The following is a 25,789-nucleotide window of genomic DNA, read 5'->3' as shown; positions in this document are numbered from 1 at the left end:
GGTTGGAGTTTCCCTTCTAAAGCTGACTAGCAGATTATGCTGTTTCATCCAACTCTCCAAAACATATCAAACAAGACACTGTGTCATTTTCTGTTCCGACTGGTTGAATAAACAACGACTTAGCTCTTTTCTTTCCAACAAACTTTGTATTTTAGATAATTATTGATACTTAGAAAAGAATCAGTGTCACCACAAATGGAGAAGAGTGAGTGCCAACAATGTATTTTAGAGGGAGTTGAAATAAGTTAAGTTTAAGTTTATTAGTTACCACAAGTTAGCAGGGTAATTTCTGACAGACCTTTCCACTGTTTTAATATGTTGCATCCCACTAATGATGTCAATAAAGATCAGACAATGACTTGTGAAAATTGTTTATATACAGGAATAGCTAACCTTGGAGCTGGAGGACAGAGCACAACATTTAGAAGTCATTTCTGGGCCGCAGCCTCACAGTTTAATCAGCAAATCTGTAGTCTGATATGTTCAAAGATGACCAATTATGGCTGCCTGTTTTATACCCACACCAAAAGACTAACGATCAACAGATCTGATCAATAATATGTTAGCAGATCACTAATAATGACTTGGACTGGTATTTTTGTTGCTGTCTGTATGAATGGGTGAGTATGTATATTCATCAGAAAATGAATCACAAATGAGACAAAATGACTTGTTTTCTACCGCTTACCCATCGGGGTCAAGGCAGGTGCTGGAGCCGATCCCAGCCAACGTTGAAGGTGAGGGCGGGATACACCCGGATAGGTTGCCAGTCCGTCACAGGGCCCATATTCAACACACTGACAAACATTTCTCAAATATATAATTTTTATTCTTGGTTGATTCAACAGTGAGGTTATTGGAGTATTTCAAACACTGTGTAAACATTGTTCATGTTTTATCATATCTTACTCAAACACATGTACCCACAGGTCTTTGGCAAAGCAGCTGTGCACAGACATAACATGCTTTACAGTACAGTAGATAAACGGCACGTGTGGTCTGCAGGTTGTCAGCTCAACAAAAGGCGCACATTTTGTAACCATGTCATAGAGTTTGAGAACTATAACATGAGTCTGCTGATCTTTGATCTCTGATCTTGTGATCACTGCGTGCGAGAGTCTATATATTTTGAAGTCTTTACATAAGCACTTAGATGCACAATCAAGTATTATTTTTATGAAATATTTTAACAGTTGTAGTTGCACCCAAAGAATGCACTTTGTCCCTTCTCTTGTCATGCTTTAGGTTCCTCAGCTTGAACTCCAGCTGACACGTGCCTCTGAAGTGAGTGAAAGGTAACAGAAACATAAACATTGCTCGGCTTTCCATTGCTCTCATTTCGAACTCTTGGTACTCTGTATGGTGCTTAGTTCCTGTTAAATAACAAGTCAATAATAAAACCGCCCGCTAGTGCATTATTCAACACAACACAATACACAATACTTTTTATAAAGCATGTCATCTTCTGATATCCTTCAAGTCTTTGATGAATCCAACAGGAGTCCCTTTTGTCCCCTTTTATAACATAATATGGTACTTCAGCTACCTTGACTTCATTTACTATATAAAAAATTCAGCAGTTGCAATAAAAAAAAGCATCCATCATTGCATCTTTAAAAGGTGATTGTGCTTCCTTTTTCTTTTCATCCCACCTTCCTGAAAAAAATATCTCTCAGTCCAAACTGTCAAGTGTGCTTCCTCAGGCCAGTAAATTGTGCCAATATTTTTCGAGGTGTGTTTTAAGTCAGTAATCAACATGAATTCGTCAGCGATTCATCAAAGAAGGCGAGGCGTTGTGCCACCAGGGGAGTGTTCTCCCCAAGAACAGCTTCTCTGAAGTTTGGTCGCCTCCAAGCATAAACCATACTGTTCAGGAAACCTTGCAGGGACACACTGGCAGCCTGAAATAAACCAAAACAATGCCGTATCTTACTAAACAGAAAAAAAAATTCCTCCTGTCAACTGAAATCTAGATCCTCAAAAATGTACCTGTATCACATAAAAGCCAAACAGGTTGAAGTGTTTCACATTTGCCCATATCACAATGTTGGACACCACAATCAGGACAAGGGCTGCAGGAGGAAGAAACACAGAACATCAGGCTTGTGTTGAGTAAAAGTTGATGAATAACATCAACATCATTTAAACACTTTTGTACCTGGTGTCCAACAGAATAAGATGACCATCACCATATTTCTTGCTGCAGAAATACTACTTCTCAATGTCCTTCTTGAGCGTCCATCTCCTTCCACTGGAAAAAGATACTGATGCTGGTGTCTTTGGTACCATCTACTAACATTACAGTAAATCACCTGAAAACAAACACAAACAACAAAACAAACTATGATTACACTATGCTCACGCATACGTAGTAAATATACTTCCCAAGCTTATACAAAGTATGTAGTACAAAAATATCACTCCAACTGCAAATGAAATGTGATAAATGTTTGTAAAATGGTCTGTGACTTACAGAGCAGGAAAGCAATACTGTTGTGACCACAACGAAAAGAAAAATGTTGATGAAAATGTCATGGAATTTCTCCTGGTGAAAAAAAAAAAAAAAGATAGCACATTTTTTAGTCGTAGAGGCTGCCCTTTTTTTAATGACAAAATATTGTCACGTTTTTATATACGATGCTAAATACAATATGCTCTAATCCCAAGTGTATAGAAGTGTGTTTTATATTTACAGGCCATGGATATGAGTCTTCCCAGCAATGCAAGAACAAAATGCAACTGAGAGGAAAGAAGAAAAGAAATCCACAAGGTCAGAAACACAGGGGACCAGACCTGTTTCATTTCTATTACTTCACTGAAATAAATTGATCTCTCCAGGTTTTGTGCTCACCTGGTGCAGGATGTACTATTATCATAGACAAAGAAGCCCACTGATTTGTCACTGATTGAAGTCCACGGAATAGCTTTTATGGAGAACACATATGCTAAGTATATTGCAGCAGGAATCAACCTATGGATGAGAGGGAGAAAAAAATCGAAGAATGTTTGTCAGAAATAATATTTGAAGTCTGGAATAGTAGTTAAATTACAATAATGTAAATCGCTTAAAACAGTTACAATAATGAAAATAAGAAAACTCACCACGCCAGTCCATATACAGGCATAACAAATATTGTCCTGTAATGCTGACTCTATAGTCCAAGACAGTCAGGAGAAAAAAATCACTGAATACATCTGGATTGTCTCTGATAAATCATCATATACAAACGCAGTTGCCAACTCACCTGTCCAACTTCATCTTCTATTGGTCTTGCTCTCCATCCTTGGATTGCTTCCTTTGACTTCCATGCATAAACCACCATCAGCAGAAATGAAATAAAGTAAAATGTCTGGAAGACAAACACACAAAGTAATGACAAATGTGACATTGAATCTCATGATGTTGAAAGAATGATCACTGAACTCTGCAAAGATGCCAGTGTTTGTTTGCAGACAATAACTCGGAAGTGTCTAAGTCCCGTTCCGACATTTGCTCTCTGTTTATTTAGGGACGTAGTTTATGGTTCTCTTGACGATTCATTTATTATTCAGTTGTAGATGTCTGCTTTACTTAAGTAAAGAATATAAATTATTTACCTATTTTAGTCACATTTGGTTACATGTATCTCACTCACATTTTTATGGGCTACTAACATCCTAAACACATTGTGCATCATTTAAACACAGTAAAAATTTATAATCTCAGGCCTGAACGGATTTCCTTTTTAGGTCAGTCAATTCAGATATGGCAACGGAAACAATTATTTCAAAATGCTGACCTTTCAATTAAAGGCTAAATAGTTTAGCTAACTACCTATCCCTGTAATATATTATAATAAAAATATTGTAAAATACATTTGCAAAACCTAAACACAATACAGTCACAAAGACAGTACAAAACTTTTGTAACACTTGGTAATAACAGAATGAAAAATGCAGTTTCACTTCACATGCGGAAGGAATAAAAACATTTACATAACTGAAGACTAAACACAGTTCACCACTATTCTTTATGAAGGCAATATAATGACCACAAGGTTTTTGCTTATTTTACTGCTAGAATGACGCGACTCTTCTGAGTCCGCATTGACTCACCCCCCCACCCTCCCAGGAGTAGAGTGAGAGATCAGTCCCTCACCAGTGACAGAGGCAGGCTGTATATGCAGATAATTCCTCTGTTGGAAGTTTCAACTTTGTTCAGGACGCTAGTGAATATCAGTGTCAAAGCAGCTAGGAGGTCCGCCAGGGCAATCTGCACCAGTAGGGTCACCTGTACACAGACACATAGAAATCAATAGCCATCCTGCAGCCTTGTGGACCACCAAGGACTGAGTCAAAATATGAGCTTTGCAACCTACAAATTAATAAAACAAAGTAGAAAATATGCATAGTCTTTTAACAAGCCATAAACTACTGTAATCATATTTTCACCAAAGCCACATTGTTTGTGTGAATAAAGATTCACACATACAACAATACATATTTCACTAACCTGTTGTCTTAGATGCCTCCATTTCACTAATGAAACCACCAGCACAGAAAAACTCCCCATCACACTGCAGTTAATCAGAAATATGTGGACAATGAAATATCAGGAAAATCACATGAGCACTGCAATGAATTTAATCAGATTCTTGGCCATATGGATGAGGAGTAAAAGGAATGAGACAGGAATATGTTTATTGGACAATTTGCTGTTGAAAGAGGAGACAGACGTCCTTGAAAAACAGCATGTGACCTCCGTGTGAACAACTCTTGTAAAATGGCTCTGTAAAATCTGACTGAACACATAGCACTGGCATTTTTCCCGCCTTCTCTCCTTTGCCAGTTCTTTTCTCATTCATTGTTTTGCTTTGTTTGTATTAAACTAAAGGAATAGGCTCTAAAACAAAGATGCAGCAGAATGGTGGATGAAGTTTTTTCAGTTTGCATTGGCTGCAGTTAACTAACAGTTAATATTTGTATTCAGGAGGCAACAGAGCTGGAAATGCCTTTACAGTAATACAAGCGATACCCGCAGCACTGGAGGGATCCAGAAAGAAAACATAAGCCTGCTTCTACTAGATGTTGCCTTGCTGGTTTGGAAGATGCTGAAACTAGGTCAACTATGTAAAAGCAGTCAGTAGGCTACTTAGAGCATGAAACGGAAAAGTATGAGGAAACATATTACCTGGGAATAAGTGATACCAAGTACACAATAATGAGATCATGGACCTGAAAAATACAGTGCAATCATTTTAGAAATTTATAGCAAAATTTTCCTCTGAAACATTTCCACATTAAATTCTATATTTTCATTTTCATTCAAAGAGATCATTATTATTTATTTACATCCTATAAATGTACAGGGAAATATTAATTGTATTACTTACCTGATATTCTTCCAGTTTGCAATAGGACTCCATGATTAATATCAAATAATCAACCCAGTATGCAAACCTCACACTTAGTTTGGGTAGAGCTCATTAACCTTTCTCCATAACAGACCTTTGTAAAATGCATTTTCCCACCAGAGCGCACCTTTATAAAGGTCTGCACCTTGTCACGTGCTGTTGCTTTGACTCCACCTGCTGTGGGTATGTGTTTACATGTCTTGATGTCTTAGTGTCACTGCAATATATTTCCATTGGATTTCCCCAGGTGGAGGGTGAATATTATCTGATTTATTGCCAGTTTAAAAAAAACAAGACAACTGAGGGAGACAAGAAAATAGTGAGAGGGAATTTCCTCAGTCCTGTTGGGATTATTGTCCTCTTTCACTGAGCATTTAAATCAAATTCCCCTCCAAAATGAAAGACAAATATAGCCTCATCCAGCTATCATGCTATATATGTATCATCTGCTATCCTGCTTTATTCTGTCTGACACACACACATCATGGAGTGCAGTTCCAGTTGATTTCTTGAATCCTTTTAAATAATTCAATCAGAAGTTTGGTCTATTCCTGCTCGATGTGTAAAGTGCCTTGAAGTAACTTTGGTATGATTTGATACTTTAGGAATACATTTTAATTTGATTTGCCTGTTGGAGTCATTCACAACACTCTCTCATTGACAAACGTTTGTATTACAGAGACATCTAGTGGCAGGAATTGACTTTACATTTAATATCGGAGGATGAAAATATGTAATATGTCTCTCCTTTAAGTATGCCTCATAAAAAAGAGTAACGATGCAGAATATATCGAAAGAAAAGACTAGTCTAAATGTGTGTGAAACATGAGACCAACAATAAGAAAAAGACACCGGAGAATGTCATCGGTTCTTTGTTGTCCATGTTGATAAAGTTGATTCAAACTGATGACGTCTTGAATTCCACGTTGGCCCGGACGTGGCAGTTGAATCAGAGCGACGGAGTGAAATCATCTCAGTTTACCTCAGCTGGGGCTAAAATCACTCCTATCCCCTCACATTCGGACACCCTCGGCTCATCATGGGGCTCACCATCTCGTCGATCTTCGGACGGCTCTTTGGTAAAAAACAGATGAGGATTTTGATGGGTGAGTGACAGCTTTGTTTGGCTAACAGTAGGAAACGCAGCGGGTCTTAGCTTTAGCTGTAGCCGGACGGGCTGTTAGCTAGTCCTCGGTTCGCTTTTAATGGCTCTGCTTTCCCCAAACTTTTAAGGGCAACATTGGGAGGAAAGCCGAACAAAAGCGCAACTAACACCCATTAAATGAACAGGTTTTTGTGTATGTATACAGAAACTAACTGTGGTTTTAGAGCCAAGCGTCATTTTGTAGGTTTTCGGGTGTTTTTTTTAAAGGGAGTTTGGCAATGAAGCCTGCCGTCGGCTACTGTAACCCAAAAACGGCTGTAATTTTGAATTATATAAAGTATTTATAACTACGATAAAGTGTTTTATTCAGAAAGGTATTTTTTATGGTGCTGCCAAAAGTGCCCTTTGCTGATAAATTCCTTTTCAACTTCCTATCACCAACTTTGTTGGGAAGAATCTATTGACATTAAGGCGTATTAGGAGCTCATTGACTTTAACACATGAATTCATTTCACTTGTTATTGCACCGGCTTGAATCTTGTAACACGACGTTGTGTAATCAGTTTCTTATGACGTTAGATGGCGAAATGTTACTGGGTTGGCTTTCAATTCTGTTTCCGGTCCGAAAGGGAGTGATATGTACTGGATGAAGTAAAAACATCATCCCTACAAAGACCGCGTTCAATCCTTTAAGGTTGGTCTGTCAGTAAATCGATAATTTTATGAAAATGGGGAAGTCGCGTGTCGTCAGCGGTTTGATGATTGGATCTATAGGAAAAGGTTTTGTAACACAATGTAGAGCATGCTGTTATCACTACCTCTGTCCTCTCCTGATGCGAAGCAAATGTTGATTTAACCACACTTCATTCCCTGCAGTTGGCTTGGATGCTGCCGGAAAAACAACCATCCTGTACAAACTGAAGCTAGGTGAAATTGTGACCACAATCCCAACAATTGGTAAGAGTTTTTTTGTGCCCTTTTCATAGTTTGATGGGTCCCAAAAATTAATATTAATGTGTTTTTTAAACTCTCCTCCTTTTTGTCTACCACCAAGGCTTCAATGTGGAGACAGTAGAATATAAAAATATCAGTTTCACTGTGTGGGATGTGGGTGGCCAGGACAAGATCAGACCCCTCTGGAGACATTATTTCCAGAACACACAGGTATGAGTGTGAATGTGAGAGTCCATAGTTGTACCTAGCCCTCAAATACTTCTGACAAGTAAAGCTGTTTCGGTAAAATATAATTAAATAACTTTGATGAACCAGAAATCACTAACCCATATATTGTACCGAAATAACCACTTGCACTAGACTGGAATGGTTTCAAAGCAGCCATTGACTCTTGTAAGAAGACCAATATGTTTATGAGCTTTAAAGTTGACACATATAATGTCAACAATAACAATGAAAATAAATAAATAAAAGTTTTTGCTTTACTACAGATCAGCACATTATTTATTTTTTAGCTAACATTGTTAAAATGCAATTCTTCAAACCAGAATTTTATGTATGAGCTCTAAAACTATTTAAATATTTATAACTTACAGTAATCAATAGTAGTTTACGATCTGTACAGTAATTTTATTATTCAAATGTAAATAATAAAATCTAATGTCTTCACTGGTTTTCACATCTAGGGGCTCATCTTTGTAGTGGACAGCAATGACAGAGAAAGAGTTGCAGAGTCGGCAGAAGAGCTCTCAAAGATGGTATGTATTTATAATTGCTAAGTGCTATCTTGAAACCTTCATCTGTCTGTTCATGTCTTAGAGAAATGTATAGAGTTATATGTGGACAGGTTTTGCATAATAACCTGTCCACGGGGGGAAAAAAGTACATTTTGAATCTTTCTCTTTGATCTCTTTTCATCTTTTGGCCCTAATATGAAGCTAGGCTGATGTCCTAATCTATATTTCTGCCCTTCTAGTTGCTGGAGGACGAACTGAAAGATGCTGTTTTGCTGGTGTTCGCTAACAAACAGGATCTTCCCAATGCCTTATCAGTTAGTGAACTCACAGACAAACTTGGCCTACATGCCCTCCGCAACAAAACTGTAAGTAATCTGAATATGAACATGGTCCGTACTCCTGCAGTAAAGAGTAAACCTGTAAGCATGTATGAAGCTGCATTCATTCATGCCTTCTCCTAACTTAAACCATCTAATCTCTGACCCCACAGTGGCACATTGAGTCAACCTGTGCCACCCAGGGCACTGGGCTCTATGAAGGACTTGACTGGCTATCCAAAGAGCTTTCCAAGAACTAATAAAGGGTCGGATGGAAAGATGAGTGAGAGAGACTGAACACCACAGGACAGGAGAGAAGGCACAGACATTCAATTCAGAAGCATTTGGTCTTCCAGCAGGGATGTTCAAAAAAAGGACACAGCTGGTGGACAATGTAATCATCTTTGGGAAATTTTACTATCTGTTCTTGTTTTGTTATCAATACTATTTCTGTATTTTATCTTGACATAGTCATTACTTTTCTCTGTACTCTTTTCACAGACTCTTACATAACATCAAAACGTAGTTCAGCTGCACAAGGAGCAAATTACCTATTAGGGAAGTCATGCAAACAATCAATACAAGAGTTGTTTGTCCACTCGGTACCTCAGCTTCTGTCAAGGCAACAATTGCAGTAATCAACCACTTATGTTATTTTTTAATATTCAAGCCTAGGTTGGAAGATATGATGATGTAACCCAAGAGTTTTGGGGAGGGACAACTTGAAGGATGCTGCAAGCTGCCCATCTTTATAACCCTTCGTGGATATTTGACACACTTGCAGATCTGACTCTTTACTCCTCACTGCTATATCCATAATCTTATGCCAAATCCTTTCTCCAAAGGTGTGTAGCCCACAGAATGAGACCAGCGGGGATTGCAGTGATTTCACAGATAGATTTTCCTTGTTGAACCACTTAGTTTCCCAGTAAATTGGCCCAAAAAGGAAGATGTGCCCTCTGGTCCTCCTTTACATAAATCTTAATCACTTCCTTATCTCATTCCTAGGTCATGCTCCCTCTTAAGATGCATTTGTGACGTTTTTGCTTCTGAAAGACAAAATAATGCAATGCAACTTCCTTTTATGCAGTAATGTTTGGTGTGCTACATCAAACCACACTGTTTTCAGCGTAAATTGCTTTCTTACATCTTGACTTTATTAGCAACAAGGATTTTGTTTGAAAATTTGTGAATTTGCCCTTGATTTTTTTTTCTCTCCTTTTACATGGAAATCATTCAATTAAAGTTTCACTTGTTCTATCCTCTGTAAACTTAAATCTTTTTTTTTTTCTTTTACTTAAAAGAAGGAAGGAAATGTCTTTTCCAGTGTTGACATAGACACAATGTCAATGCAACTGAGTAGTAGCATGTTTTATGTTTGTTTTTGTTTTTTTTCTTCTGGGGGGAATTGCTTTTAGTTCAGGGTTGTTGTGTGATGATAAATTATGTACTATACGCTGCCCCTTTTAAAACATAAAAACATACCTGCCCATTCATTTATTTGGGTATACATTCCAACCTATGCTTGCGGATGTTGAAGCTCCCACTCTTGAAACTGTTAGCTAAGATATTTTACAAAAAGCTCTGAATAAATCCAGTGTTTGAAAAAAAGAAAGGAAAAAGAAAAGCTTGTTTTGGACTCTACTGTTTATTCAGAATGACCTTTGTCATCTTACATAGACTTAAAACTTTGAAATATTCATGTTATTATTGTACATTGTACATTTTCTGATTCATACATTTATATAAGGAAAACACTTTTTGGATTTTGACATTCTGTTTCACAATAACTTACTAAAACACTTAGCTTGCCCTTCTATCAGGAACTGACTGATAAGAGGAAGTTTTTTTTAATCTGCAACTACCAATCAATCTGTTAAATGACACTTGATTACAAACCACAACAATGCCTACCATGTCTTACACATTTTACCTATCTTTTTCTAATATAGAGGATGGTGTAAATTACTCTGATCTATTCCACCAAGTTTAGAACCAGACTTGCATGCATACAGATATTCAGAATAACATCCTCATGGCCTCTGTATTTAGATAGGGTGAAAAAATGAATAAATGACCAAAGGAAATTGTACAAAAGCCATGCCTGTTGTAAAATCTGCTTATTTAACCTTGACATAATTTTTTGACTCCATAATGACACAACAAATAACACTTCATGTTAAGACTGCATAAGCAAAGAATATGTCCTCTGAGTATCCTTTTCGTAATTGGTGCATGATAAGAAGATCACACCTGGTTATTCAGAAAAAGTATTTGTACAAAAATATGTTAAGAAGTGAAAAATTTAAAATTCTTTGTATTTAAGTTGAATTTCAACTCCAGTGTTTAAGTCTGCTAAATTAACAGGTTTGTATTGATATGAGACGACAATACATGAACAAACATGGATGTTCTTTCAGTGTAGACACAAACCTTATCAGTGTTTATTAACAGTAGTAAGACCAACAATATTTTTATATAGTAAAATGAAGCTTAGGTAATTAGGGAGTGTTTTCAGGTGAAGGTATCAGCATTATATAATTGGCTTGCTATGATATGTGAATGTCTGTTCTAATGTGTTTATGACAGCTAATCAGGCTTAGCAGAGCTGGGTCAGCACAGTTTGTGTGTGTATCTGTGAGCAGCAGGTGTTTCAACACCTCCTTCCTTCACTTTCCCGCATGCATGGGATTTATAACTGCAACAAATGAGAGAAAGGTAAGTTTTTGAAAGTCATTTATTTTATTCACTTTTTTGATGTTATATAATATTATAAAAGTATCAAAACTGTCGGTTTAACATGATTTATCTCTGTCTATTGGACAATACCTGGTTCATTGTAACACGCAAATAAGGCAGCTTGGCCCAGTTTGGGTATAATCCTTCATATCTACAGTTCTGGCTGGTTTTGGGGGTTTCTTCACCTGCAGGATGATGCCGACTATGACCCCACACATACCACTACCCCAGCCTTCCTATTCCCAGGCCAGAGAGAACCTGGTGAAGGCAATCCCACCAAGACTCCTCTGTCTGCTGGCCTGTGGAGGAGTCGACTGTCGCTATGAAGGACCAGAGTGTTGGAAGTTGAACCAGCAGGTTATTCGAGGCCTTTTTTCCTCCTGGTGAGACTCTTGAGCTACAGTCTTATTAATGTTATTTTGTTTTATGATTTAACTGAAAAGGCCAAGTACAACTTTAATGATCTTGAACTTATTTGTCTCCCAGGGTGACAGGTGACATAATTGCCATGGCACGACCATCCAGTCATTTAATTGAGAAGTACAACATCATCAATCAGTTTCATAGGTAATTACTGTTCATAACTATTCCTGCTGTGTCTGTTTTGTTTTCTTGTGTGTCTGTGCCATTTGTTCAATAGTACATGCACTAGGAGATGTAAGACTTTAATTACAACTAAAGCACTAGATTCACCTGTCCATTTTATTATTTTCGACTTTTTTCCAGGCTGAACATTAAATCCATAATCAACATGCAGCTCCCTGGGGAGCACGCTCACTGTGGACCTCCCATAGACCATGAAAGTGGCTTTACTTACTCTCCAAAGACATTCATGGACAATGACAGTGAGTTCTTGATACTCCAAATCTGCGATATTGAAGTTAGAATTGATTATTTTTGTAATTTTTGTCAATCTGCTGATGAAACAATTCCTCCTCAACATTATAAAGCATATACTGACTGTCACAATGATGTTGCTGTGCATGAACAGAATCAGTTAGAGTGTCAATATAAATGGGTTTCACTGTTTGTTATGTTTCCACAAATACAGGTTAATCCATAGGAATTGACACAAAACACCTATCTGCATTAATGTGTGTGTAACTGTTTATTTGCAGTTTACTTTTACAACTTTGGGATGCCAGATTTTGGTGTGTCCTCTCTTGTTGGTATAATTGATGGGGTGAAAGTTTTGGCGTTTGCAGTGAGGGAAGGAAGAGTGGCTGTGCACTGCCATGCAGGCCTGGGCAGGACGGGTAGGAACAACCAAACTTTATCTATTCCTAAAGTTAATACTGTTTGGCAGCTTGTCTATATTTAATGCTCTTTTGTGTACTCACTGTTTGCGTTGATCAACAGGTGTCCTGATAGCCTGTTACTTGATCTATACCCTGCGCATTAGCCCAAGTGAGGCCATCCATTATGTACGGATTAAACGCCCTCGCTCTATCCAAACCCGGTCACAGATCAGTCAGGTGTTTGACTTTGCCCGCTTGCTTAGCACGCAGCTGATCCAGTACCCAGACCTCAGTCTGCGACATGGAGCCCCTTTCACCCTGCAGCACTACCTAAACCGACAGGCATTATTGCTACATGGCCAGGAGGCACGCGTCCTCAGACAAACACCAAAGGTGAGGGCTTCATCATTACATTATATTATCATGGCTATGGCTGAATTGAGTTCTCCACTTCCATCTGTCTGATGGCCTCTCCTCAGGTGGTCTACCTTCTCTGTGTGCGAATTTCCTGCTTAGCCCTGAGTCTCCCTGCTCCTCCAGAGATCCATGCCGAGCTGGAAAAAAGATCAGCTCTGAGGACCCTGAGCAGGACTGTGAGGGAGACGCTGGTGGCCAAACAGTACTTGCCCTTGTTGAGGGATGGTCATAAGGGCTCATGGGTGGGCTCAGGCTCTGTGTCCTCCTGGGATGAACCTCTAGGATTCTTGGAGAGGAAGAGAGATATCCTGCTGGACAAACGTAGCTACAGTGATTCTGATCTTAGCAAGATTACAGTAAATGAGGTAAATTTTCTCTATGCGCCAGGAATTACAACAATTAATCATCTGAATGTGTTCTTTAAAGTCCGACTGATCATTGAGGCTTTTCCCCATGTTTCATACTTTCTGTCCTGAAGGATCTGGAGCTTAGTCCACACCAGAACCCAGCACTTGGGACTGAGAGAAACTGGTGCATGGAGGATCTGATACGACATGATCTGGGACCAGTTAATCCAGCCGTTGCCACACTTTCACCAGTTCACCAGACCTCCAAAAAAGAGCCCTATACACTCAACATCACAGTTTCCAGAATGAAATCAAACAACAACCGTGATAAGAGGTTGAAATGCACGGCAAAATGTACACTTCCCAAATACAGCTCCAACGTCGAGGTAACCACAATCCATACTGTGTAAAAAAGCTTCAGAAAATAAGAAAGCACAACATCTTTGCTATCTCTGTCACATGAAGTTGTCCAGGCATCAGCATAATCCGGGCTCGACCTCAGTGGCTCGTGCTGTTGGCAAGGCGATGGCAGAGCAAGGTCCTCCGGGAGAAACCATCCTGCAAAGGTCAGCGCTTTTACAGGTAAAAAGAAAACACTGTTGCAAATTTCCTATTACAGCAGGACGTACAAAGGAGATTTTGACCTGTAAGATTGACTTCACTCTTCTTTTCAACAGGAGGAGCTAAACAGTAGTGACTGTGGATGGGCCCTGATTGTCACTGAGTCGGATCCTCATGTTCTCAGCTGTCTCTTGTGGACCTGGCTGGAGAAGTTAAGGGTCAGTGACATCAAACAAGAGGCTACAATGTCAGTAATCCCACTTTGTCCAAGAACTACCATGTAATGACAGTGTGTCTTCAATACCTCAAACATGGCTGGGCTGCATGTTCTTCTCTCCTCGCTGCACTCACATATACAGCAGAACTGAGAAAGAAAGGAGAAATCATCACCACAATTTCACAATTTTGTCAGACAGAAAGAGTTTTAAAGATGCTGCGCAACACTGTTATGCTGCATTTAAAAGCATTAATTCAAAAGCACAAATGAAATAACCACAAGACAAAAAGTGCATTGAATTGTTTGCAGTATTTCCCGGTGTGTGCCTGAGGACACAGGTAGGCCTTTATTTCTAATTCCACCTTTTTGACATGTAGAACTAATTTGTAACTGAGGCTGCTTTAGCGTGAAGCACCTCTTTCAGTTGCTACTGCTATTTCATTATGTCTTATTAGAAACTCAGTAATTCCTGTAACCATTTTAAATTTAAACCCCCCTGGCATTACAGTGGGTGAGAAACTATTTATTTATTTGCTGTACTGTAGTGGCCCCATTGACTTTTCTTTGTTTTATATATTTGTTTATATGCAAATCCCTGATAGTCTTTTTAAGTTTAGCAGCGGCCAGTGGCGTTGCTCTACCTTCCATTCAACTATTGAGAAATACTGTAAACATCCTTTTACAGAACCGAATCACTTAATGACACATGAGGAAACTCCAACATGAGGCATTTTGCTAACCATTGGTAAAACAGGGACATTTGCAAATATCAGAGTGGCCCCGGTGTTGCAGACAATCCAAAAATATTTGTTGATAGTCTTAATTTCAGTATGCACTTACCATCGCATGTTATATTCATTCCTCTCTTAATATTCATGCAACCTAATCTAGGAGCCTGTTCTGAGTCCAGAGGATGTAGTCAGGTTGTGTATTGGCGCAAAAAACAGGAAGCCTCTTGATGTCCTCAAAAAGGTGAGGAAACAGACGCAAGGCGTTCAGTCTTTATACAACAAAATGGCAGTCAGAAATAAAGATTTAAAATATTTTTTCTGTTATTCAGCCACAGAGACACACCATCTACTGTCTACTGAGCTGTGTGAGTACAGTGACGAGCCTTTGTCCACACAGGGAGGATGCAGTGCTGCAACGACTGATTCGAGCGCTAACAAGGGTAATGGTATGCTATTCCAACCATTTAATATTAGGCTGTAAAGATGAGTGGAATGATTGCCCTTTTGTCTTGTTTAATCAATAGCGTCCCCAAGAGGACATGGAAAACTTTGCAACTTTGATGAAGCTCCTGAAGTCCAGTTTGAGGGAAACCTCCCACAACCACAGAAACTTCATGAGAGCCCGTAGCACCAATGCTCCTCTTTGAAGAGAAGAATCCGCACTAAAATAACTCACAGCAGTTTTCATTAACACATAAAAAAAACAGAAGAAAAGATGATAATCATGATTTGTGTTTCCTCCAGGGCATCTCATTGTGTGAAAACTCTATAAGTGCAATTTTATGATTAACCTCTTGACAGCGGTAAAGGCAGAGGTGTAACAGCAAATTCAATTTACCTGCTTCATTTTCAGGTTGCTGGTGTTTTTCCCTCAAGCTCACTGTTCAACTGTCACGACCTACTGGGTCACTTGAACAGAGCAAGGCCAGCATCAACGTTAACAGTAAGACCTGTGCTTTTCCTGCTATCAAGAGAGCACATGGATGCTGTGAGAAGGCAAAACATGTGAAATATACAAACACTCATTTGCACTTCATTGGACTCAGGAATGAAAAACAGAGTTTGGTGGTCAAAATTCAAAGTCATTATGACCTCACAACGCATTTTGAATTGAATACGACTGAATTGAATTCATACAGCAGTATATGTCCCAATTTCAATGAAAAATTACTGATAGATAAAATCATGTAGTGATGACGTTGTATATCCAAAAGGTTAAAACTCAATTTCATTTTTATATCATCATGCTTAGCAAAATAATGTTCAGGCCATTATTCAAATCTATTATTCAGAGAGGTGTGAATTTATCTCCTGGCACTTTGCTGGTTGTCTTGTTTAAACAGCCATGGGCATGTCATTCTAGTTGTTCAGGTTTTCACATTAAAACACTCGCACCATATGAACTGAACATTTCTATCAGATGCAAAGTTTTCTTTGCAGATCATTTGTTTCTATATTCATATACAGTATTTCTTGTTTATTCTGCAGTCAGTCTTGCCTAATTACTGTGGACTAAGACCCTCAGATCTAACATCTGATATTTGAACGTGAATGTATTTTTTAGGCCATAATACACCAGGTTATAATTTTAAAAAAGAAAGGAAAAGAAAAGTGGGGCCTCTGGGCCTTGATAAACTTAGAAAAAAAAACAAACCCTCAAATTAGAATTCAGGACACTCATGTTTGATTTTGTTTGTGTAAAATACTGTCCCTTTGTACAACCACAACTGTTACAGCCTTCTACATTAAATTAATTATTTACGCCTTCTCCACGTTGTATTTTATATGTTCACCTTTCTACACTGTTCGCAGACAGAAATGCACACATATTCATACACACAGTCGTCTCCATGGCAACGTTGTCATAGTGAAGTTGACAACTACTAAACAATCTGTGTTTGGGTTCAGTGCACATGCTCAGTTCTGGGGATAAAACCTGCCATAAAGGGACACTCACCACGGGATTGACTTTTCTATAAGGTAAAGTCATTTTTCTGTGTATGGACGGTAGAATGAACTAAGCTGAAAACAGTGACTCATTTCACAAGTTTGTATGTGCTTTGTTGACCTTTAGCAGTCTTGTGACATGTAACTGGGTGTATGACACTGGATGTGCTGGCTTTACTTTACCTTTAGATTACCTACTAAGTATTTATATCAGGAAATAATACCTTGCCTGTAGTATAATGAGTTCACTAAATGGTCTAAATTAACTGTTGTAATTTTCACTGCGGTGTAACAAGATAAATAAAATACCACTGAAAAATTGGCCAGTGGAATGATTAACAATCCAATAACTTGGTCTGCTCTTTTGAACTTAAACAGAGAAAGATTTTAATGTGACAAAGATTGGCATAAAAATCAGCAATGTCTATTATTGTTATTATTATAATTACTGTTATTGTTCAAAAACTACTGCTGGGAATGGGTGGCAATATGGCTGTTCCTGGTGATGAGATGAGAAGTCACTGGTGTAGCAAGTTTAAATGATGCATTTCTGTTATATCAGAAACAGTAAGGAGTACCAGCTTCAGGGCTCAATATAAAATATTTAGCAGCAGCTGTTTTCTTTAACACCCTCTTATATAGAGGCATACCAGGTGTTTGAACAGAATCACAGGAAATATTCACCCACCTACACCCTAAAATACTTCACGCAGACATGCCTGCTGGTGATTTGACTACAGTTATATTACAGTTTCAATTTCATAACATGCTAAAATGATTTATAAGGCTGATTGATAAATCCATCCAGCTGATTGCCTGGAACTAGATTTTTCAATCTCCATCTGTCTCTCTGTGTCAGGCCAATGGGAAGTGCAGAACCTTGGGTTGGGACCTGGAGGCCCCACAAGCCAAGGGGGCCCATAGCTGCTCTTTATGGTAGCCCAGGACCCAAGTATGCACTGCCTGGGCTCACAGGTACAGCCAACATAGCCATTCACCCTTTTTCACCATTAGCGCCCTTATCAGCATTATTACTAACTTTGTCTGCCTTTGTTTCCTTCGATAAAGGTATCAATAAGCACGACCCTACTAAATACAAAGCACCACAGTTCAGCTTAGGGAAAGTTCATAAACAGATCAGTTCTGATTGCTCCCCGGGACCAAGATATCTCGTCCCATCAAACATTACCAGAGTCGGCCATGACGGCACTCCTGCATTTTCACTCCACAGCCGCCCAAAGGAACCACGATTGTTCCAGGCCCCTGGACCTGGTCAGCAAAAACCTCACAGACATTACAAACATTTCTTAAAAGCAAACAAAAAACAGATTCATGCAAACTACGCATCCAAAGATGATAACATGAAGGTTTTGTTCTGATACTATTGTTGAGTTTGCCTGTTGTCTTTATGTAACTCTGTTTGGTCCTACAGGCCACTATTCTCCAGAGAGTGCAGGAAAGTCAGTCTTCCGCTCTGCTCCTGCTTACTCTATGTCTGGGAGGAGCAAACACATGAGCACCAACCAAACGCCAGGTAATCGTTGCCATTTTGTATCAGCTTGAACTGATCTGTGGTTTTCATGGCCCAAAGAATATAACCTGAAATTCTGCAGGTCCTGCCTCATACAATCTACCTCCTGTGCTGGGACCCAACACTGTGATCACATCTGCTGCTCCCAACTACTCTCTCTGTGCCCGCAGCAAAAATGGAACCTTCCATGAGGATCTGAAGAAGGTACATACAATCAAGGATCATTCATGAAATTTTCTTAAAAAACTATTATATAAAACATCCTGGTCTCTATTTTTATTTCCACCGGCAGACTCCCGGCCCTGCTGCCTACAAAGTTGTGGACCCTTGTACTTACAGGCAAAAACCTCCACAGTACAGCATGACTGGCCGCAACTTTGCTCCTGGTGAAACCACAAAGAAACCAGGACCTGGCGCACACTATCCTGAGAATGTAAGAAAGTCCATGATGCCGTACATAATCATCATACAAGTCCAAAATTGCCTGTATTTTATTAATTTACTGTAAAATTTCTACTCCTAGGTGACCAGCACAAAAGCAAAAGCTCCAAGCTTCTCCTTTGGACTGCGTCACTCCGAATACATCACACCACTCTTTGTTAATATGACAGAATAATGCCACAATTCACACATCTGTATGAAATAAAGTAAAAAAAAAAAAAGCGAACCGTTCAGAATCACCAAGATTGTATTTTATTGCCATAGTTAGAGACTGTGTTATATTGGTATGTGTCACTTTCTCAGCTTTATGACCAAATCAGTATTTCAAGTAAATTACACTGAATTAAAATGATTTCATACAGGGCACATGTCTGATATCTGTATTCCTGTTACTCGATTTTCAAACTGCATGTTCAAATCACTTTCATTTTTCAACTCAGTTATTCTCTAGTTGAGTAGAGATATTTATTTTTGATTAATTTTTTTAATTCACATACTCAGTAAGTAACAGTAAATTGCAATTTTTAAAACCTGACCTCCAGTTGAACAACCTCCTTCATCTGTGATATAATATTCCATGGTCTGTTGTGGGCTATATATTAAATATTCACGATGCAACTTCACACAACTTTATGCAACTTTTTTCAGTTTATGAGGGGACACCTGAAGTATTAAGACATGCAAGTCAGTGAATGGCTCGGACTGTAACTGCTAATTTGTACAATCTGATTTCATTCATGAAATCAATTCACAGATATTTGATATCATATTTTGTCATCAAGACTGCAATTAAATTGGCTCCAAGTTATTGTATGCCATTAGAGTAACAGATGGATAAATACACTCACTGACATGGTTATTGAGACATAAATATTACATTGTGTTCATTGTTTATATTTTCAAGGGACAGCAAACAATTGAAAGTGATAGCATCAGAGTGAATAACATCTCTAGATGGAAGATAAAAAAAACAACACAATACAATAAAAGTCAGTTTGAGACACATAAAATCACCATTATGCATAAAAAAAAAAAAAAAAAATCAGATAATTGCTTGACTCCAGCTAATTTTTCAGGGCATTTATGCTTATGATGCAAGGCAAAAGGAGTAGGTGCAGCGACATGAATAATTTAAATCAGAATCTATCAATATTCAGGAAATTATATTGTTGCTCATCTTAAACTACCACAGTGCTGATAATGCCTGCCTACTTTTCATGTAGTAAACTAATTTGATATTCATTAATATAATTACACAGATTACTTATTATTTTAAAGAATAATAAATATCTACAAAAGTCAGTGTCCCAGTGCCGAATACAGAGCCCAGAAATCTGTGGCCCGTCAATAACTTATAATTACTTTGAATTGAGCTGTCATAATTTTCGACAGGCACATACAAGGACAGCCGGACAGAGACCGAAGTGGTCCTACAGGCGTCCTCGTTGCATAGTAACGAAACCGTCGGCCACTTAATGCAACATCTGCAAACTTTCAACGTCAGAGTCCCGAAGTCAGCGAGGACAGCCGGCGAAATTAGATTCGTGTTGCCAAACAATAATATACACACGACAGTCGGAGGCATTTGGATAAGTATGGTCTAACACCTGCTAGAAACGCTAATCCAGTTAGCGGTGCTAACCTACTGTTAGCCGTTAGCACTAGCTGCCTCCTTGAATGTCTCACAGGTAACGGACCAGCGCTCCCAAAACATCCTTTAAAAGGGAACATTGAGCCCAAAGATAACTTCGAATCTATTCTCCATTTAAGCTACAGTTTAGTTTTGTAATGTGCGCAACAACGAACGAGCAAAATGAGCGATAACACGTCGAACTACGCGATGGTAGCGTCGGCTAGCCGATGGAAAACTAGCTAACACTCAATGTGGCTAAAAAAGCCTGACTCCTTTAAGAGTTCAGTTTTTAGGTGAATAAGTTCTAAATACGACCAAGAAAGCCCTCTGCTAATACAGCCACTACAGTCAAAACAGAGAGGGAAAATGGCGAGCGACGTTGGCAGCATCCCTGAACTGGACCAGAACAAATACGATGCAGATGAACAAGTGAAGGTCATCTGTCTGGGCGACAGCGCTGTTGGAAAATCTAAGTATGTGTTTTTGCTGAAAATTTCAGACTCTTTGAACTGGTTTCTTTGGTGATATTATTACGTTTCCTCTGAATATCACTGGTTGTCCTCTTTAACATGACAATACTCTGTCCCTTTGTAGGCTGATGGAAAGGTTTCTCATGGATGAATACTATCCTTTAGCAGCTCAAGACTTTCAAAATAAATGTCTGTGAAATTTGTTTAAAACTTCTCAATGCATTCCAGTTAATGTCTGCACATGCTTGTTCGTTTAAACCTAAGTCCATACCTCCTCATCAGAGAAGAGTATGTCTTCTGAGAGGTTGAGATCCTTAACTCTTTGTACAGCCGTCCCCAGCAGTTGTCAACATATGCTCTGACTCTCTACAAACACACAGCCACTATAGGAAACAAGACAGTAGCTGTTGGTATGTATTTTGCCTTTCCTTTTCTCGTGCCCTCAGTGATAACTGAAAATAATTTAAAAATCCTAAATCAGCAGCATCAGCCAGGATTGTTCTTTTCATTGCTTTTGTGGGGATGGTTTCTGTTTTTGATCCACAGATTTCTGGGACACAGCTGGTCAAGAGAGGTTTCAAAGCATGCATCCGTCATACTACCACAAAGCACATGCATGCATTATGGTGAGACACACTCAGCAACGACTTAGCCAGCCTTTTCCTACTTCTTGCATGGATTTAATTTGTTAACAGTGCAGTTGTGTACTCAGTGATGAAAGGAATAAAGACTATACTATTTCTCTCTTTAAGGTTTTCGATGTTCAAAGGAAGATCACATACAAGAATTTGGCCAACTGGTATAAGGAGCTGCGAGAGTACCGACCTGAGATACCCTGTTGTGTGGTTGCCAACAAAATTGATGGTGGGTCTGATTTTGACACTGCATATAATGATAACTACTTAGTTCTTACAATGATGTACAATGATGTTATGTATGTAACAATGTTATAATGTTACAGCTGAACAAGCCTTTTCATTTTCCTTTTATTGTTCTTTTACAAACATTGATCATTTTATCTAAAACATTCATGAACTGCAAAGTTGGACAAATGTTTTTGTTTGTGTCTTGTCTGTAGCTGATTTGAAGGTGACACAGAGAAGCTTTAACTTTGGGAAGAAGCAAGGACTCCCATTTTACTTTGTGTCTGCAGCTGATGGGACTAATGTCGTAAAGGTTTGAACTTTTAATCAATGTATTTTTGTAATTTCACAAGTGCTGCCTTTATAAAAGTGTCCAATTAATTCAGCCTATAATTCAGCTGAACATCATAAATTTTGTTCACCACTTCTTCTGCTTTTGCATATTTTTTAATGCTCGGAACAGATGTTCAGAGAGATGATCAAGAAAGCAGTTGACTACAAGCAAAACCCCAGCGACTTCATGGATGAAGTAATGCAAGAATTAGAGGTATACCTCCCTGAATATTAAAACATAGCCTGATCACTGATAAGTAAAGTCATAAGTAATTCAGAAGTACGTAATAATTACACACAGATCTATTTGGCTTAAAGTATTTGTAACTGATGTCATTTTATGTCACTCTTCTTATAGAATTTTGACCTGGAGAAAAATGAAATTCATTCAGAGACAGATGAGGATGGATTGAAGGCAGAGAGTCCTGATTTGGTTTGACAGATTTTTGCAGATTTTTCAAGCCTTCTTGTCATCTCATGGATTATTTATGCTCTTTTGGAGCTGATGCTGTATAAAAATATAGATTAGATTCATTTAGTCAAAATGTCATATCATCTGAGATTGACAGTATCAATAACCATGTTGTCTCTTTAATTTCGGTTCATTTAATTCTGCTAGCCTACAACTGGAGGATGGCAGTCTTCTCATTAAGTTGTGGCCTTTCATCCATCCAATGACACTGGCCATAAATCAGACGGAATAATTAGGAATTGTGTTGTTTATCAGGTTCATTTAGCTACAGTAATAGCATTGTTGCTCATATTTGTCTAAAATCGACCATTTTAAAAGTAATATCCCGCAATGAGGCATAATATTTCTTGAAGTATATAAAAACAATTACTTTGTGTCAACTAATGTGAAGCATTGAAAATGAACTCACAAAGCAAAGAGAATGCACAATTATGAACTGTACTTGCTGCTGTTCTCAATATTTGTTTGTGGTGTTATGTACGGTGCTAGCAGGGAGCTGTTTCTGTCTGCTGCTTTTGTTGCATTTGTTTTATTATATAAAGTCTGTTTTTTGGCACCCTTTAAATGGAAACTTAATGTACCATGTAACCAAATGATCATGTCTTATTCCAACTTGCTCAACTGACTGTCCTTCAGGCCTTGCAGGACTGTTGCTATGAAGATCTGTGAAGACTTAGTGTAGGTAAGGTGATAACATGCAAGTCAGTTACATCTGTGATGTACACAGAAACAATGTATGTTTTCTATTTATATTTTGGACCATTTTGTGTGGCATTTACTCACAATAAATCACACTGGAAGATAATTTTAATATTGCTAATTAGCAGGAATGATAATTTGACACAGCTCATGTTTTAATTATAAATTTATTACATAATGTAACAAACATATCTCTGTGGTGGAGATATCCTGGGAAACATCTCAGGTCTTGCCTCAACCTTCACTGTCACCCTTACGCTGCTGCATGATGAATACTAGGTAGCTTCTGGTTAACTTTTATTTTAACTCTGGCTGTTGTGTATTAATAAAGTGACATGGAGGTTCTGCTAGAAGCTTCCAGAGGCTGCTGGCAAGGGTGTAAATCATTTTCCTGGTAATCAAATGCTGAGAAGGGGAAGACAAGGCTGAGACTTTGCAGTGATACATCCACCATTCTAAACTTCACAGTGCAAACAAGGTGAAAACCAACAATGAAAGAAAAAAAAAAACCTTTAATGATAAAAGCACTGGTTCCAGTGGGTGACTGGAACTCAGCGGGTTCTTAAAAAGGTTACACTGCTCCCCCTACACTATGTAGATTGTGCTTTGTTGATTAGAAAATAAGACAAAGATAACCCTTCACTGAACTTATTTGATTTAATGATGTGTAAATGTGTTACACATTGCTTATTTTGCATCTGTATTTGTGGTAAACCTACACAACAATCCAACCAGGTATTCACTCTAGCATTGTTTCTTCTAACCAGGCCAGCCTGTGTGAGTTCAGACTGTACACATTGTTCGAGTTTTGTTTAGTTGTATTTATAGGGGAACAGTAAGCCAAGCTGGAAAATAACCTTCATCACAGTAAAATCAAGCAGTTGTGATACTTTGTCTCAAAATTTAAATACAAATGTTGATGCAAAGCTCACAGGTAGATATACACAGGCTATATACATATATTATATGTATATATAATATATTATATGTATATATAATATATATATATATATACATACACATACATACACACACACGCATATATATATACATATATATGTGTATAGCCTTGTTTCTTTACAAAATAATAATGACTGTATTTCCACCTGGAGGAAATACTGAAGGATCTAACAAATGTCTGTAGTTCTCAAGATTTCCAGGAGATGGCACCATAATATTGAGTCTAACAGCTCAAGAATGCTGTAACTAAGATAGTCCTAAAGCAAAGACTAATATACAGTTAAGTTATTTATTTTTTGGCACATTTTTCCCTTGTGTTGTTTGTTCCACACTGGATCACCTCATATAGCATATCCAAAACTCAGAAACTGAAGGTCTGAAAAAGGAAAAAGGAGTGCTGCCAGACAGAGTGGAGGGTAAAGAGCGCAAATGCCATCTGGGAATGATTGTACAAAACAGTGACACTGTGTAAGTCCAACCTACACAGTTACAATGTGGGTTAAATTTGTGTTGCAGTATAAAATTCTACAATGGTTTCTGTCAGTGTCCCATGGTAATCTCGCTTTCTCACTTGTCCCTCCCTCTTGGGGCAGGGCAGTCCAATCTTTCAAAGTACAAAACCAGGATGCAAAAGACGAAAATGTATATGTGCAATTTTGTTTTTCTGTGTATGTATTGTGTGTGTCTGTGTGTGCGTGCGTTTGTGTTACACAGCCACTGTCGGGAATCTCTGATGGTAATACAATAAGGCTATAGTGGACTAGCTCCAATGATGTATACCCTATAAATCAACCATACACTCTCCCACAGTCATGTGTGTATTGTCGCCGCCTCTCTCTCAAACAAATACACACAAATTGAAAACAAACAAACAAAAAGAAAATATCCCCAACAACATTTGCACACATATACACACAACTGTAAACGCGCTGAAGAGGAATGACCACACGGAGAGATTCAGGGAATCCAGATGCACACATGCGCTTGAACAATGGGTGGCTTTTATGTTAGCACCTTGTCACCTTGTTTTGTGCAAATCATCCCCTAGTTCATAGTTCAGAGTTTGAAAGTTCAAGAGTTCATAGAAAGAATAAAATCTTCTCACCTTTTCCACAGGTGGTTAACTATGCATATATGCCAAACATTCATATATAGATCTATATACTTTTTGTTTTTCAAAAATTTATATGAAATCTATCATATATACATTGCTTGTGATTTTTTTTTAAAAAAGCAAATATTTTTTAGTTTGTTTGTTTTTACAAGTGTAAGTACGTTTAGAATGGACAGTATATTCTTTTTTTTTTTCCTCTCACTCTAAAATTCAAATGAGTGAAAGAATAGAGTATCATGTTCCACACGCTACAAAATCTACCCACAGTATCTGAGGGTAACAAATCACCAACAGAGGAGGCAAAATAAATAAATAATAACAACAACAAACAAACCAAAACAAAACTTCCAAATGATTTTGAGGACAGAGTCAGATGTAAAATAATCAGTGAGGTCACAGTGAGGCAGTGAGTGCTATTCCTACAACCCAGATACAACGTAATATTCACCACGCGCATTTTACAAACTGCTTGCAAGGGAGAGAAGAAGGAAAGATGCGTACAACTTCTTGCCAAGTGAAACAGCCTGAGCATACTGACTTGATGCCGCGTATGTGTTGAGGGATGACATT

The 25,789-nt window shown here is 38.3% G+C and overlaps 5 protein-coding genes across 5 annotated transcripts; 4 read left to right on the top strand and 1 right to left on the bottom strand.

Annotated features, from left to right (window-relative positions):
- Positions 1–807: 807 nt before the first annotated feature.
- Positions 808–5,488, bottom strand: LOC115056328 (uncharacterized). The gene is made up of 12 exons (XM_029522667.1): positions 5,373–5,488; positions 5,171–5,214; positions 4,493–4,556; positions 4,139–4,270; positions 3,246–3,350; positions 3,103–3,152; positions 2,852–2,971; positions 2,694–2,739; positions 2,474–2,545; positions 2,159–2,312; positions 1,990–2,072; positions 808–1,901 (listed from the first exon to the last, which is right to left on the bottom strand). The coding sequence occupies exons 1-12, from the start codon at positions 5,403–5,405 to the stop codon at positions 1,752–1,754; spliced, it is 1,053 nt and encodes a 350-aa protein (XP_029378527.1). The 5' UTR covers positions 5,406–5,488; the 3' UTR covers positions 808–1,751.
- An 841-nt stretch (positions 5,489–6,329) lies between these two features.
- Positions 6,330–10,598, top strand: LOC115056329 (ADP-ribosylation factor 4-like). Its single transcript, XM_029522668.1, has 6 exons — positions 6,330–6,499; positions 7,375–7,455; positions 7,553–7,662; positions 8,139–8,210; positions 8,429–8,554; positions 8,680–10,598. The coding sequence occupies exons 1-6, from the start codon at positions 6,433–6,435 to the stop codon at positions 8,764–8,766; spliced, it is 543 nt and encodes a 180-aa protein (XP_029378528.1). The 5' UTR covers positions 6,330–6,432; the 3' UTR covers positions 8,767–10,598.
- Positions 10,599–11,437: 839 nt separating this feature from the next.
- On the top strand, positions 11,438–15,931 carry LOC115056885 (protein tyrosine phosphatase domain-containing protein 1). Its single transcript, XM_029523659.1, has 12 exons — positions 11,438–11,628; positions 11,732–11,812; positions 11,972–12,090; positions 12,364–12,501; positions 12,605–12,876; positions 12,963–13,265; positions 13,379–13,633; positions 13,713–13,829; positions 13,925–14,026; positions 14,917–14,997; positions 15,086–15,196; positions 15,281–15,931. The coding sequence occupies exons 1-12, from the start codon at positions 11,438–11,440 to the stop codon at positions 15,401–15,403; spliced, it is 1,893 nt and encodes a 630-aa protein (XP_029379519.1). The 3' UTR covers positions 15,404–15,931.
- A 1,635-nt stretch (positions 15,932–17,566) lies between these two features.
- cimap1b (ciliary microtubule associated protein 1B) lies at positions 17,567–18,850 on the top strand. The gene is made up of 6 exons (XM_029523573.1): positions 17,567–17,678; positions 17,772–17,975; positions 18,136–18,237; positions 18,317–18,438; positions 18,527–18,667; positions 18,758–18,850. The coding sequence occupies exons 1-6, from the start codon at positions 17,567–17,569 to the stop codon at positions 18,848–18,850; spliced, it is 774 nt and encodes a 257-aa protein (XP_029379433.1).
- Positions 18,851–20,137: 1,287 nt separating this feature from the next.
- On the top strand, positions 20,138–23,597 carry rabl2 (RAB, member of RAS oncogene family-like 2). Its single transcript, XM_029522806.1, has 8 exons — positions 20,138–20,781; positions 20,903–20,932; positions 21,109–21,188; positions 21,325–21,404; positions 21,531–21,642; positions 21,857–21,954; positions 22,105–22,188; positions 22,333–23,597. Exons 1-8 carry the CDS (start codon positions 20,675–20,677, stop codon positions 22,411–22,413), a joined length of 672 nt encoding a protein of 223 aa, XP_029378666.1. The 5' UTR covers positions 20,138–20,674; the 3' UTR covers positions 22,414–23,597.
- The last annotated feature ends 2,192 nt before the right edge of the window (positions 23,598–25,789 follow it).

This window comes from Echeneis naucrates, chromosome 16 (assembly GCF_900963305.1).
Source record: "Echeneis naucrates chromosome 16, fEcheNa1.1, whole genome shotgun sequence".
Classification (NCBI taxonomy): Eukaryota; Metazoa; Chordata; class Actinopteri; order Carangiformes; family Echeneidae; genus Echeneis; species Echeneis naucrates.
This window is presented reverse-complemented; position numbering and strand designations above follow the sequence as displayed.

Excerpts from the sequence above, each read along its gene's own strand:
- LOC115056328 (XM_029522667.1), bottom strand. The coding sequence starts at position 5,405 with ATGGAGTCCTATTGCAAACTGGAAGAATATCAG. Across the intron at positions 3,351-4,138 it reads ACAGCCTGCCTCTGTCACTG|ACATTTTACTTTATTTCATT; the intron begins GTGAGGGACTGA and ends TTTGTCTTCCAG. Across the intron at positions 3,153-3,245 it reads TAGAAGATGAAGTTGGACAG|AGTCAGCATTACAGGACAAT; the intron begins GTGAGTTGGCAA and ends CTTGGACTATAG.
- LOC115056329 (XM_029522668.1), top strand. The coding sequence starts at position 6,433 with ATGGGGCTCACCATCTCGTCGATCTTCGGACGGCTCTTTGGTAAAAAA. Across the intron at positions 7,456-7,552 it reads GACCACAATCCCAACAATTG|GCTTCAATGTGGAGACAGTA; the intron begins GTAAGAGTTTTT and ends TCTACCACCAAG. Across the intron at positions 8,211-8,428 it reads CAGAAGAGCTCTCAAAGATG|TTGCTGGAGGACGAACTGAA; the intron begins GTATGTATTTAT and ends CTGCCCTTCTAG.
- LOC115056885 (XM_029523659.1), top strand. The coding sequence starts at position 11,438 with ATGATGCCGACTATGACCCCACACATACCACTACCCCAGCCTTCCTAT. Across the intron at positions 12,091-12,363 it reads GACATTCATGGACAATGACA|TTTACTTTTACAACTTTGGG; the intron begins GTGAGTTCTTGA and ends GTTTATTTGCAG. Across the intron at positions 13,634-13,712 it reads AATACAGCTCCAACGTCGAG|TTGTCCAGGCATCAGCATAA; the intron begins GTAACCACAATC and ends TGTCACATGAAG.
- cimap1b (XM_029523573.1), top strand. The coding sequence starts at position 17,567 with ATGGGAAGTGCAGAACCTTGGGTTGGGACCTGGAGGCCCCACAAGCCA. Across the intron at positions 17,679-17,771 it reads TGCACTGCCTGGGCTCACAG|GTATCAATAAGCACGACCCT; the intron begins GTACAGCCAACA and ends CCTTCGATAAAG. Across the intron at positions 18,439-18,526 it reads TCCATGAGGATCTGAAGAAG|ACTCCCGGCCCTGCTGCCTA; the intron begins GTACATACAATC and ends TTCCACCGGCAG.
- rabl2 (XM_029522806.1), top strand. The coding sequence starts at position 20,675 with ATGGCGAGCGACGTTGGCAGCATCCCTGAACTGGACCAGAACAAATAC. Across the intron at positions 20,782-20,902 it reads AGCGCTGTTGGAAAATCTAA|GCTGATGGAAAGGTTTCTCA; the intron begins GTATGTGTTTTT and ends GTCCCTTTGTAG. Across the intron at positions 21,189-21,324 it reads AAACAAGACAGTAGCTGTTG|ATTTCTGGGACACAGCTGGT; the intron begins GTATGTATTTTG and ends TTTGATCCACAG.